The 12,726-nt window shown below is 34.1% G+C and overlaps 1 protein-coding gene across 5 annotated transcripts in view; it reads left to right on the top strand.

Moving 5' to 3' along the window:
• LOC126975437 (atrial natriuretic peptide receptor 1) overlaps positions 1-12,726 on the top strand; it is a 174,337-nt gene that overhangs the window by 90,600 nt on the left and 71,011 nt on the right. For 3 of the 5 annotated variants that reach the window (XM_050823319.1, XM_050823320.1, XM_050823318.1), the window contains exons 2-3: positions 9,841-10,756; positions 10,902-11,095. The exons of the other annotated variants lie outside the window; for them this stretch is intronic. In XM_050823319.1, coding sequence (XP_050679276.1) covers positions 9,892-10,756; positions 10,902-11,095 — 1,059 coding nt within the window. In that variant the 5' untranslated portion in view covers positions 9,841-9,891. The remainder of the gene's footprint in view (positions 1-9,840; positions 10,757-10,901; positions 11,096-12,726) is intronic. 5 annotated transcript variants of the gene reach the window in all.

Raw genomic sequence — 12,726 nt, forward strand, 5'->3', positions numbered from 1 at the left:
GTTGGAGGCTCGTTTGCACAGGATGCCGGCTAGATTTAGGGTAACAACGGCGCCTATTTCTGCCGTGAAGCAGTAATGTGTGAGCATTATTGTGTTTTATAGTCTGAAAGGCGCCGTAGCTTTTGAAATTACTGGGCAAATGCGACTTCATCTTATGTCTCAAGGTAACGAGCGCAATTGTAGTGCCGCTAAGAATTTTTGGGTTTTTTAATAATCTTGAGTGGCACTACATTGTTAAGGGCAGGGCGTATCAATTACCATCAGCTGAACGTCCTGCTTGTGTGGTTCCTTATTGTCACCAGCTATGGCGCTCTTCAAACTGATTTTTTTTATAAAAAAAACATAAAGTTCTGTTTATTAAGAACACTAAATACATCAATGGATTAGCTTGTGAATACGGTATTTTGTAGAACTGCAGAGATCGGATGGAATAGTGTGTTAGCATTGCTAGATAAGATCGTCTTGTGATAGTTCTCAAGGCTATCGTATTACAATACCCATGCGAAGATAGCTGTTTCCCGATAGCTGTATAGTCCAAACTTATCTAGATGTTTCCTCTTTCAAAAGGGTGTGTGGCACTATTAATTAGAGCCGTTACTATCCCTCCTACCGATAAGCGTGAGTAAGGAAAATTATCTTTGGCAGCTTGTACTTACAGTGCAGTAAGCGAAATATAAATTTATTAACCGTCTATAATTGGTCTGGCCATAAATACTGTTACAATTAAAAATAAACAAAACATTACATTTGAATTCAGAATCTGTCGTTTTTATATGATTGTTCATTGAGTTTTCTTTTTTTTGGGCATACTTTGAATAGTATTTTGCGATATTAAAATGGAGTGGGGTGATAAAGAGAACCGAATCGGTGTGATTGCATTACATAAAGTAGGTATGGAGCCAAATGCAATTTTTAAAACTCTCCATACGCTTGGTATTAGCAAAATGTTTGTGTTCCGGGCTATTAATAAGTACAATGAGAATTCCTCTGTTTGTGACAGAAAAAGATCTTTCTGGCCAGGTAATTTTCGTACAAAAAGAGTGGTCAAAGCAGTAAGGGAAATAATTCGAAGAAATCCTGTCCGAAAGCAAAAGATTTTATCTCGGGAGATGAAGATAGAACCATGTCCCGTATTTTTAAAGATAACTAAAGACTTGCAGCCTGTAAGGGACGTACTGGTTATTTCTTAACTGATAATTCAAAAAAAAGAAATGGGTGGTAAAATCGAAACAACTAGTGAAGCGGTATGGAAAGGGAGGTCACAGAAAAATTTTGTTTACGGATGAGAAATTTTGTACAATTGAGCAACATTTTAACAAACCAAATGACCGTATTTATGCTTAAAGCTCTAAAGAAGCTACCCAATTAGTCGTCAGAGTGCACCGTGGGCACTATCCGACTTCAGTGATGGTTTGGTGGATACTAGGAGGACAGAAGACTTTGAAGGAGTGACTGACCCATACTTTTGTGAAAAAGGTATCAACACATCGGCACAAGTGTATAAAGAAGGATACAAAGATTATGAAGCCCCTTAACAAAACGATGTTCAATAACCAAGAATTGTCCGTTCAGCAAGTCTCGGCGCCGTGTCATAAAGCTCGGTCAATGCAGTCTTGGTTTGAAACGAACGTCTCGGACTTCATTAGAGCTGAAGACTGGCCGTTGTCTTGTCTAGATCTTAATCCTCTGGATTTTGATTTATGGCCAGTTTTAGAGAGTATGGCTTGCTCTAAACGTCATGACAATTTGGAGTCCCTAAAACAATCCGTACGATTGACAGTGAAGAATTTTCCCATGGAAAGAGTGCGTGCTTCTATTGATAACTGGCCTCAACGCTTAAAGGACTGTATTGCAGCCAATTGAGACCACATCGAATAAGTTTATTTTAATTTGTTTTATATTTATGCATTAAACTAAGACACCGTAAAAATAATAAGTATCATTTGCAATAGAAAATTTCTTTTCTTTGTCTCAGTATTTATGGCCAGACTAGGTTCTTCGGATTGTCCTAAATATTTTGTTTAATAATTTTTTTTGCTGAGGTTTTTGCACACAGTACGCTTGTGACTACTGTCACAGACCTCTTTCGATGCGGTGGTGGTGTTAAGCGTAGGTGAGCGTAAGTGTAAGCGTAAGGGTAATTAAATCCACGAAAAAAAAATCTGAAATAATCAATTTTGAAAAATAAATGACTGTTATGATTATAAAGTATCAATAGTCTTATAATTTCACTAGCTGTCCCTTCAAACACAATTTTTTGACAATAAAATAATGATATAAATTTCATACACGCATCTGTACTAATAAATGGGAGATCGGTGTTTTCCTTCGGTTATACTGCGATACCTACTGAACCGTGAACACCATAAGATGCAGCGTGCTTTGGAGAAGGCTTCAGTAAATTATATGGTTGTTATTTATCCGGTACCCATATTTTTTACTGAGAAAAACCTTTTTATTTGCAATATAATGAGCGGGCGCGGGGTACTTAATTTATGTGGCAGAACAACGTTTTCCGGGTCAGCACTTATATACTTTTAAATAGCGTACTTCCCACCAATACATTAAAATAAAATTCTCTACAACATTTTAAAATTGGTGTTAATTACTGCCTGAGACGAATATATTTCGTTTTTTAAGTACTTGTATTCTTTGTCGGTTTTTTTTCAGTTGCCTTATACGGCAATTGAATAAGGAAAATCAAGTCCTCTCATAAATATTAACATTCACGTATACAATTACTATAGGTACTAAAAGGAGCGCAAATAAGTAGTAATTAAATGTAAGGGTTGAAAATCACTCAGATTCTATTACATATAAACAGACATACATATATATATGTAATATTACATATAAAAAGACATATATAACACATATAAGTGAAACAGATTTTATTATTATATTGTCGTTGGTCCTTGATAAGTGTGCAAAGTTTCAATCCATTTTAACATTTAAAAGTTGGTTAAAATTATGTTCAAAGTATCTTATACAAAGATACTAACATATGTATATATAAAGAATATAATTATTTGTACCATAGATAAAATTACTACACCAATGCAATAATGGAACACTTAATTAAAGTTTCATTTTACACTAGCGTACTCATAAGCACATGAGGCTTGCTCACATACAAGGAACAATGTCGAACAAATAGTCTCAATTAGGCATGTTTCATTCAATTCTCTACACATTCTCTTTTGCTTTCGCTTCTTGCCTTGCTCTTGTCAAATTCATTAAATTTGGATGCGGTAACAGATTCAATATAAGATAACAATTGTATTTGTAGGATTTTATTTTGATGTACTAAATGTTTAAAATATTGTACCTTATGCCAGTATAGAGAGATCTTAATAAATAGTTCAATCCAAAAGGGTAAAAATACAACTTAAATGGTTCCTAGTTTTTACTCTAATAAACACATATTTATTTATGTAAAATAGTTTTTAAAGGCATACATTGCGTATAATTCTTGCTATATATTAATTAACAGTAACAGGCTTTTTGCGTAAATGTATGTATAATATACATTAAACCTATTATTAATTGAGCCGATGTTTGCAGGATCACTTTTTCAGGGGGACTGAAATATTTCAGTGGTTTATATTTATAAGCCAACAATTTCTGTCTAACAGAAGTCCTAAAGTTTAAGCATGTCAATAAAATATTCCATTTATATAAACAATTTTAAGTTAAAGTTTAAAAATATTTATTATTGCCCGGAGCCCTTAATGCATAAGTTTGATTTCGCTCTTGACTGTTATTTCATAAAAATTATTATAGTCTGTTTACGCTTCGAGATATTTATCAAGGACGCCTTGATATAAATAACAATCTAATTTCTATATACGGACAAAAATACAGAAACACAAGTCAAATAGAAAAATCTAATTTACACTTGTTTATTGGCGTTCGGGTTGCCATCTCAAACGAAAAGTTTGTTACGTAAGAAACAAGTTCTGTCGACAAATGACTTTCGTAATATCAAAGTTTTCGTGATATGACCTTTCGGTATTTTCGCGTGAAATAACATTGTATTACTGAATAAAATTTTCGCTGTGAATGGTCTTTTGTCTGAGTTCTTGCCGTTATAAATTACGTGATAATTATTAGATCACAATATACACATTATAAGTGTATGTATCAATAAGCTTGAATGATTAATTTAATGATTAACTGCTAATAACTACGTTAGTGTAGTTCATTCTTGCTGATTCAATACTATACAAAATAAGGCTCGCTTTCGGATAAAAGCCTTCTGACATGTTTTCATCAGTTCCTTTCTCATTCGCCGTATGTCATCGACCCACCGCGTCTTACGACTTATCTCTATTAGCCCCTTTCAATCTTTATCAAAAACTATAGATAAACGTCGCATAAAATATACACTTCAAAATAATATATTATTATATTATAAATATATATTTTCAAATTGAATAAAAACTCAATATTATAACTTAGATCATTTATAGGTCCATATAGATTCTGACAACTGTGAAAAGGTCCAAAATTGTAGTGCATTACTCGTGTGCACGTAGGTCATCCTGCGCTCGCTTCGCTCGTGCGGGAATGTACTACTTTGCGCACTTGTATCGTTTACTATTTTTTCTATTTAGTTGCCTTGTGGACCACTATAATTATTTTTAAACATTCCCGCACACTCAGCTACATTCTCTCACGATCTTGTCAACATGTGGGAAAGTGGTACTTTGCAAACGCAAAATGCATGAGCAAAATAGAACTTTGCGCACGATAATAGGAAAAAATAGTTTAAAGCTCTATTTTGAGCAATTCACGCACGAAAACACAAGGCGTAGCTTCTCACGCAAAGTTAAGTATTATTCTTGGCCTGCTTTTATCGGCTGTATAACAACAAGAGACTCTATCTGGACGTGTAAATTATCTAAGTTTTATAAATAGCATTTGTCCGATCTCATATAATATATTTGAAATGCTTTTGCTATTTAACCAAAATCGAGTAGGTAAGTGACACAGAACAGGTTTAGGTTTAGAGTTAAACTGTTCTGTGATCAGTGGTCATACACATACATACATCATACACTTTCTGAATATTTTTTTTAAATAATAGACATGGAGTCTATAATAAAGCAGTTAAAAAGAAAAAAAGGAAGAGTTGATATGAAGAATTCCGTATCTTCTTTAAATATATAACATTACTTACTCTTTCATAATTTGTCTATAATTCGCTAGTAGTCATTATGGGATCGACCATCTTGGATTTATATTTTGCTGTCGTGGCAGCAAAAGTGAAACACAATGCTAGATATATAGTAGAATATAATAAAATAAAATAATACCAACTATTATGAGATAAAGCACCGATAGACAGCTGGAAGGATGAAGAATGGATTCTTAATAATTGGGGTCCCAGGTGGTTAAGTTCCCACTCCGTACCCTAACACCCTAAAAATAATTCACTTTAATATTCATTCTGAAAATATAAGGCAAATAAATGAAATTGCTTGGCTGGCGAATTTTAACGTCGGTTTTTAATTCAACCATCGGCCACCTCTGTAAATAATACAAATGCTTGTTTACACGACGTTCAGGATTTCAATTATCTCCGCGCTCATATAACGTAAATATTATGAGGACTGGACCTTTTTAATTACTTTTGTAGTGTGTGCATGAAAGTTGTATAATAAGATGTTATAATATTTTTTATAATACCAAAGTTAAGGTTATGACTGGGAAACGTTAAACAACTTTTTAACCTCCAATACGCTCCAGTGCACAAGCATACACGGCAAGCGTTTCTATAATAATAATAGTATTTATTTAAAGGTATATACCCAATACAATGTATGTAACTTAAAAATTGAATAAAAATTAAAATTAATAATTAAAAATGGTAATAAGCTTATCATAATTAACATTTTGTCGTCACTCTTAATGCAAATTGTTCGTAACTGTTTGGTACCTGTCGTATCAGGGCTATTTTTTGTTCGCCTTCCGGTGCACTGAGTGCCAGTGCTTGAAAATGGAACAGTTCAAATCCTCCGCCAATGTACTGAAAATCTCGTTACTAGAAGTACGGAGACGACTCCAAAAAGATGCTGTTCATGATCTTATGATCGCGAAGAAGTCTGGTACTCCGGCCTTAGCGAATATGTCCAACGCGCTGCAGTACCGTGGCAACTTCATCAGGATACGGTACGCGTCATTGTATTGCACCCTGATGTTGTTGACAGCACGCCTGGTTAAAATTGACAAAGGTGATACCTTTACTTCGTCACTGCACTTTGCGAAGCGACGTGCGAGCATGTTGCATCTAACAGCCAGAGCACTACGTTCCCTCTCTATATCTTCATCGTCAACGAGATCCTCCGTTAGTATATGTCCGAGGTATCTGAACCGATTAACCCTTTCAAGTACATCTCCGTCGAGAAATACTGCGGACCTCTGCCCGAACGGAACACCATCGTGACTGTTTTCTTAACATTATACTTAAGGCCATGTTCTGTGGCGTAACACTCACATGTTGCTAAAAGCTTACGAAGCCCCCTGATTGAGGGGCTGAGAAGCATCATGTCATCTGTATAGCTGAAATTATTCATGCATGTGGACCCTATGTGAGAACCGACCTTGGTGCTTCTCAGCTCCGCAATCAGGTCGTTCACGTACAGGCTAAAGAGGTCCGGAGAGGTCAATCCACCCTGACGAACACCGCATTCTAGCATGTACCCACTAGATGTCACGTCGCCCTATCTTACACTGTTAGTTTGGTTTCCGTACCAATACCTCAACAGATTCACCGTTTTTTTAGGCACATTAGAGGCGTCCAGTTTCTCCCAAAGCAAATTATAATTTACAAGGTCAAAAGTACGACTTAAGTTCCTGAAAACAGGCGTAGACCGAAGAAAACAGGCGTAGACCGAGGAAAACAGGCGTAGACCGACATGATCCTAGGCTACCGTGTCCCCGTGGACTAGGCAAGACAGCCGTCAAAAAACTGCCAATATCCACGTATCCCTATACAAAATTACTAGGGAGAATTTTTTACCGGTGTATTATTAATTGCTCTTGGTTTTAAGTGCCATAAAACAAAATGCAACGCTTTTCAAGACAAAAAATATTACTATTTATTTGGCTTTTGCTGGCGGCGGCCATTTTTGATTAGCATACAACGGAAACATAATTTAGTGAATATTTTTTTTTTAAAGAAAGCATAAGACTATAGCATAAAGTTAATAGCTTATACATTTAAAATATAGCATTTAGATGATATTCAAAGATGAAATGTAGCAATTTATGTACTCAATGTAGAAATTCATTCGTTTTTCATTGGATTCTCTTTAAGTGTAGTATTTCCCTTTGTTAACGACAGAATCAAATATTTAAATAAATGGTTCCTTATTAATTTACTTGTAGAGTTATTATTATCTCAAATCCGAATTAAGTGTATTTATCATGTTAATCGAATCCTTAAAAACTTCCATTGAAAATGCTATCAATTTTCAGTGTTTCTGATAACATTGTCTGTTTGTATGTTTGAATTTCTGTAATACCATTGTTGACTATTACATTACTGTTCACTAGCTGCTGCCCACGACATCGTCTGCATGGACGCTGGCAAGCAGAAAACATACTATGTCTGTAATAACTAAAATTGAAGTTTGATAGACTTGTACTGTATTTTATAGAAGAAAATATTTTGATCTATTGAAAAAAAAAAATTGTGTACTTATGTATCCTACGTACGCAAAAGTTATACTTCTTTAAAGTTACAAAACAGAATTCCTTAATATTTTTATTCCACGTTATATAAAAACTTTAATATAAGAAAAGCTATTCACTCATATATATACTCTCAGCTGAGCGGTAAATCTTATATATTTTCCCGACTTCCAATCCAGTATTTTGTTAGTAAACGTATTCTTAACAAGTCAACATAGTTCTATATTAGCATTTGAAACGTGTTATTCTTGTCAATATTATTTAAAATATTTTCCTATTTGAAGTCCACGATTAACAATAATAACTACTTATTCGGATTTGTGCTATTTTTATTCTTCACTTAAATTGTTCTAGCAGTTGCTAGCCTTTTAATATAATTATTTGGTTTAATTACAACAGCACATCAAAACCGGTTTTAACTGGACAGGTTTTTTGATAAAATCACGTGTTTAGTACGTATGTGGCTCGTTTGAATTCTAAATATAGATAAGTTTATACTTTCGGAGTTTCGTTGTGGTTTTTGCATCCTTTTTTTGTAGATGTTCATAGTTCGCTCGTACTTTGACGTGAATTAGATGTTAAATTGTATAGTGGTAGGCAATCCAGAAATGTCACAACAACTACATCATCCAAAGTATAAGTATTATTATATCAACATATAATTTACCAGTGGGAGGCTTCTATGCACAGGATGCCGGCTAGTTTATGGGTACCACAACAGGGCCTATTTCTGCCTTGAGGCAGTAATGTGTAAACATTACTGTGTTTCGGTCTGAAGAGTGCCATAGCTAGTGAAATTACTGGGCAAATGAGACTTAACATCTTATGTCTCAAGGTGACGAGCGCAGTTGTAGTGCTGCTTAGAATTATTGGGTTTTTCAAGAATCTTATCAATTACCATCACTTGAACGTCTTGGTCGGCACGTTCCTTATTTTCATAAATCACTTTGAGCATACTTCCAACATAAAGGCTGGCAACGCATGTCTTGACCCGTGGTGTTGCTGATGTCCATGGGCGATTGGCATCACCCATTTGGTGAGCCTATTGTCCGTGTGCCCCTTCTTGTAGCAAAAAAAATAATCAAGGAAATCGAAACAATGGATGGAGATAGAAGCACGCAAATTTTGTTTAATATTATGTCTTTTGACTTGGAGAAGTTACATTGCTCCTGTATGAATTTATTTTCAACTCTAGTCGAGATCTATCAAATGCGTATATAAACTATTTTGTAAAGCAGTCAGGGTAAATAAAAACAGTGATACATCATAACACACTATATTACAGATTTTATAATTATAACTTTTAACTTTAACTCTCGTAATTATTTATCAACACTGCAGAATAATCAATTGAATCCCGAGCAAGACATTATATACCCTCGCAACCCCTCTACTCACCCCCTCGGATCTCCTCTCCTCACCCCTCCACAGCTCGCCTCATACTTCACACCGCTACACTAGCGCCACCTCTCAAACACCCGCTGCTCACTTCACTTGACTCGTCACACTATTTATATTAGCGTAATATTGTTAGGTATACATAAAATGGAGGGTGTTATAGTAAATAACATTGGAAACTATAGACTAACTTATTCTAGCGTTTAGACAAACAAACCCGGTATGAGAAAAATATGGAGAGTAAAACCTACTCATCAAATGGGATAGTAACGTTTTTGGTGCGCATCATTTCTCGTGCACCTTTCACTTTTCATTTGTGTGTGTGTGTGGGTGTATATTATATATTGTGTGTACCACATATACACAATATACTGCGTGATGGCTTGGCTTACGCATGTAGTTTATTATACCTATTAGGGTGCACTAAAATGTAACTTAGTTGATGGACTTTAAAATATGGGAATATCGAGTTTCGCTTACGCTTTACGTTAAGGACCAATCTTAAAATAATCACAGAAGATAAAAACTTATATTCGATTAGTAGGCAAGAATTGTTCTGTCATTATAAAATAAGTAAGAATCACTTTAAGAATTTAATAACTTACAATTTTGGTGCTCAATCAGAAGTTCTTAATAAAATAGAAATCATAATTTTATGAAGGTTCTATCGAATAATACGACCATCAAACATTGCATATTGTATCCAGTGCTGTATTACGTTTTAAAAATTTACATTTCCAACAGATGTCCCGGGATAAAAAATTACGCAAAAAAATGACATAAATTGTTCATAAAATGACAGAGGAGATCGTGAAAACGATTCTCCCGTCATATCTAGTGGAAAAATTTAGAAGTGAGAAGAAATTGTGTGCAAATCCAGCTAACTTCAGAAGAAGACGGCTTTCTAATAATGAAATCGTGCAATGCAAAAATGTGGACAATGCTCAAACATACACGATTAAAAAATCGTCGCCAAGTTTGAAACACTTAAAATTTAAATTATTCCTGTCATTCCTTGTATTCTATATATGCACTATAAATGTGATAACTGTGTGTGATGTTAGTGTAAGTAGATTAAACAAAAGCTATACATATAAAAACAAACAGTTTCTTAGCAATAATTTAGATATGAATCAAACAAAATTCCGGTATGCACGATTAGTTAATGGCATAAGAAATGAAAATGCAGGAAAAGATGCTTCTGAAAGGGAGGATAAAACCACAAAAGTCACTAATCCAGAAACACCGGAATTAACTAAATACTTCTCATTTTATAAGAACAAAGAGGATCCTAATGCCACTACAAATTCAGATGATTTAGATATCCCAAGAATATATGATGACACACGAGCCGTAGGCTATCCCCATGATCTGGCGGTTAACCCATATTATGTTAAGCGAACAAATTTTAACCTTCGACCAGCAAGCGGCCAGTTTAACTATAAGACGGTCAAACTTGGGGTCTTGTTACCAGCCGATCCACATCAAGTGTTTTCACTGGCGAAAGTGTTACCGATTATTGAAATGGCTGTGCCTGCAATGACAAAGAATGATGGCCCTTTGCCTGGCTGGAAGATATTAGTTGATTACAGAGATACGAGATGTTCTTCCGTGGAAGGTCCTTTGGCTGCCTTTGAGTTCTACGTTAATGGATCAGCTGGTAAGTATTAAATGAGTTATATACTCATTTCTTTCATATATTTCAAGAAACTGTTAAATTATTACATTTATTTTAGATTAATATACTACTTTGATGGCTTCACAATTTAAATAATCCTAAGATTTATTCTTGAGCTAAATTTCAGATGCCTTCATTGGACCAGGATGTGAATACGTTATAGCTCCAGTAGCAAGATACGCTGGTCTATGGCGTATCCCAGTTATAACAGCTGGTGCTCAGGCAGAAGCATTTGTCTTTAAGCATCCCAGCTACATGACCCTGACGAGGATGATGGGGAGCTATACACAAGCGGGTGTCGCCATTAGGAAGATATTCGAGGTAATAGCCATCAATATGTTGATGTCGTACCGTGTGTTAGTTAATTTTCAAAATACGTTTTACAATTTTTGTGTATTTTATTTTGTGTTCGTTCCGCTTTCCCTGTATATTTATTTTATTTTTTAATTTTATGTATTTATTGTACTTTTGTAATAATTTGTATCTTCTGTCTGTTTTAAACTAGTGAATTAAGACATTCCGATATTGTTATTTATACGTATATAAACGCTAGATTTCGAATATACTACGGGGATTTTTCAGCAACATAATATTAAGTGCATGATTTTCAAAAGATGGGTACATATGAAACTTGTGAAACAATAAGAAATAATAAACTTGTGTATTTTAAGCCCTAGACACCACAAACGTTCTTTAAATTTGCCATAAATAGCAATGTTGTGCCTTATCCCTTAATTTTATAAAGGCAACTGGCAACGGCAATGACTGTGAGATCTATAAATAACGTCTTCCAATAATTACCCATTGAATTTCAAATCCTTCGTAACTTCAATGCAACGACGTTTGGTTTATTCTTTTGATGTTACTTTTGCATTTAAATTATAATATTTAATTCCAATTTGTTTTGATGATATAAAATTGATGTAAAAAGCATTTTAAGTTTATCCATTACTTCTTATGAAAGAAATAATGCTACATACGCTTTAATAAGCCTTTTTGCCAATTTCTATATCTACTTGCTGAAATTGTTTTCTGAGCCTAATCTTGTGATCAGATTTATATTATCTATACTCACCCGTGTCTCTATTTGTAAAATTATACGAAATGTTTTCATTATATTTTATTTATTAGGCGGATCGCGTTAGATCATGTTAGCCCCGCACCCATCTACTATCAGAAGCTTGCATATAGTTTTAATATCTTTACCTTTATGATCCAAGCTACATAAAGTTCTAAGACTAATAAATATTTCAGGCATATTACCAAGATAATCTTAAGTAAATTTTAAACTGGCATGTCAGTACGACGGATTAAAACATGAAATAATAATGAACGTAGATCTAGTCTAGTAACATCTTCTACAAGAATTTCTCCATAGTAATATTATCTGGAATATGAAAAGTTATTAAATGATAAACGACTTCGCCTAGACACGTTCTTAGTACGAAGTAGTCAAGGAGCACGTTTTATCGCAAATATGTTTTACAATTTGCTGAACGGAATTGCAGCGACTGTATTTTCTGATAAGCGATTACATTTCTAGCCATTAATAAAATGTATCGATCATAATAATAATTAATGATAAGAGTCGTCAATGTTATTTTTTTTCTATGTAACATAATAAACAAATGATGGTAGAAGTATAAGTTATAAAATGAATGTAATAAAAAGGAAACATATTTAAAAAAAACGATAATTGTGCTTTAATTATTTTTGGATATTTAGTTGTCAATATTAACTGATATTTAATTGTCTTATCATATAAGCATATGTCTAAGCATATATTATACGTTTTAATTTTCACGCTTGTGTTTTGAATAACATGTATTGAAATTGTGGGAAATTAGGTATTTAAAATTACCTTCTTGGCCTTATTCTTAGTCGCCCCATGCTGACTATAGGTATCTACTATTTATCCCATGTTCAATGGTCTGGTGTTTAAGTAATCTTTT

This window comes from Leptidea sinapis, chromosome 36, assembly GCF_905404315.1.
Source record: "Leptidea sinapis chromosome 36, ilLepSina1.1, whole genome shotgun sequence".
In the NCBI taxonomy this organism is placed as follows: domain Eukaryota; kingdom Metazoa; phylum Arthropoda; class Insecta; order Lepidoptera; family Pieridae; genus Leptidea; species Leptidea sinapis.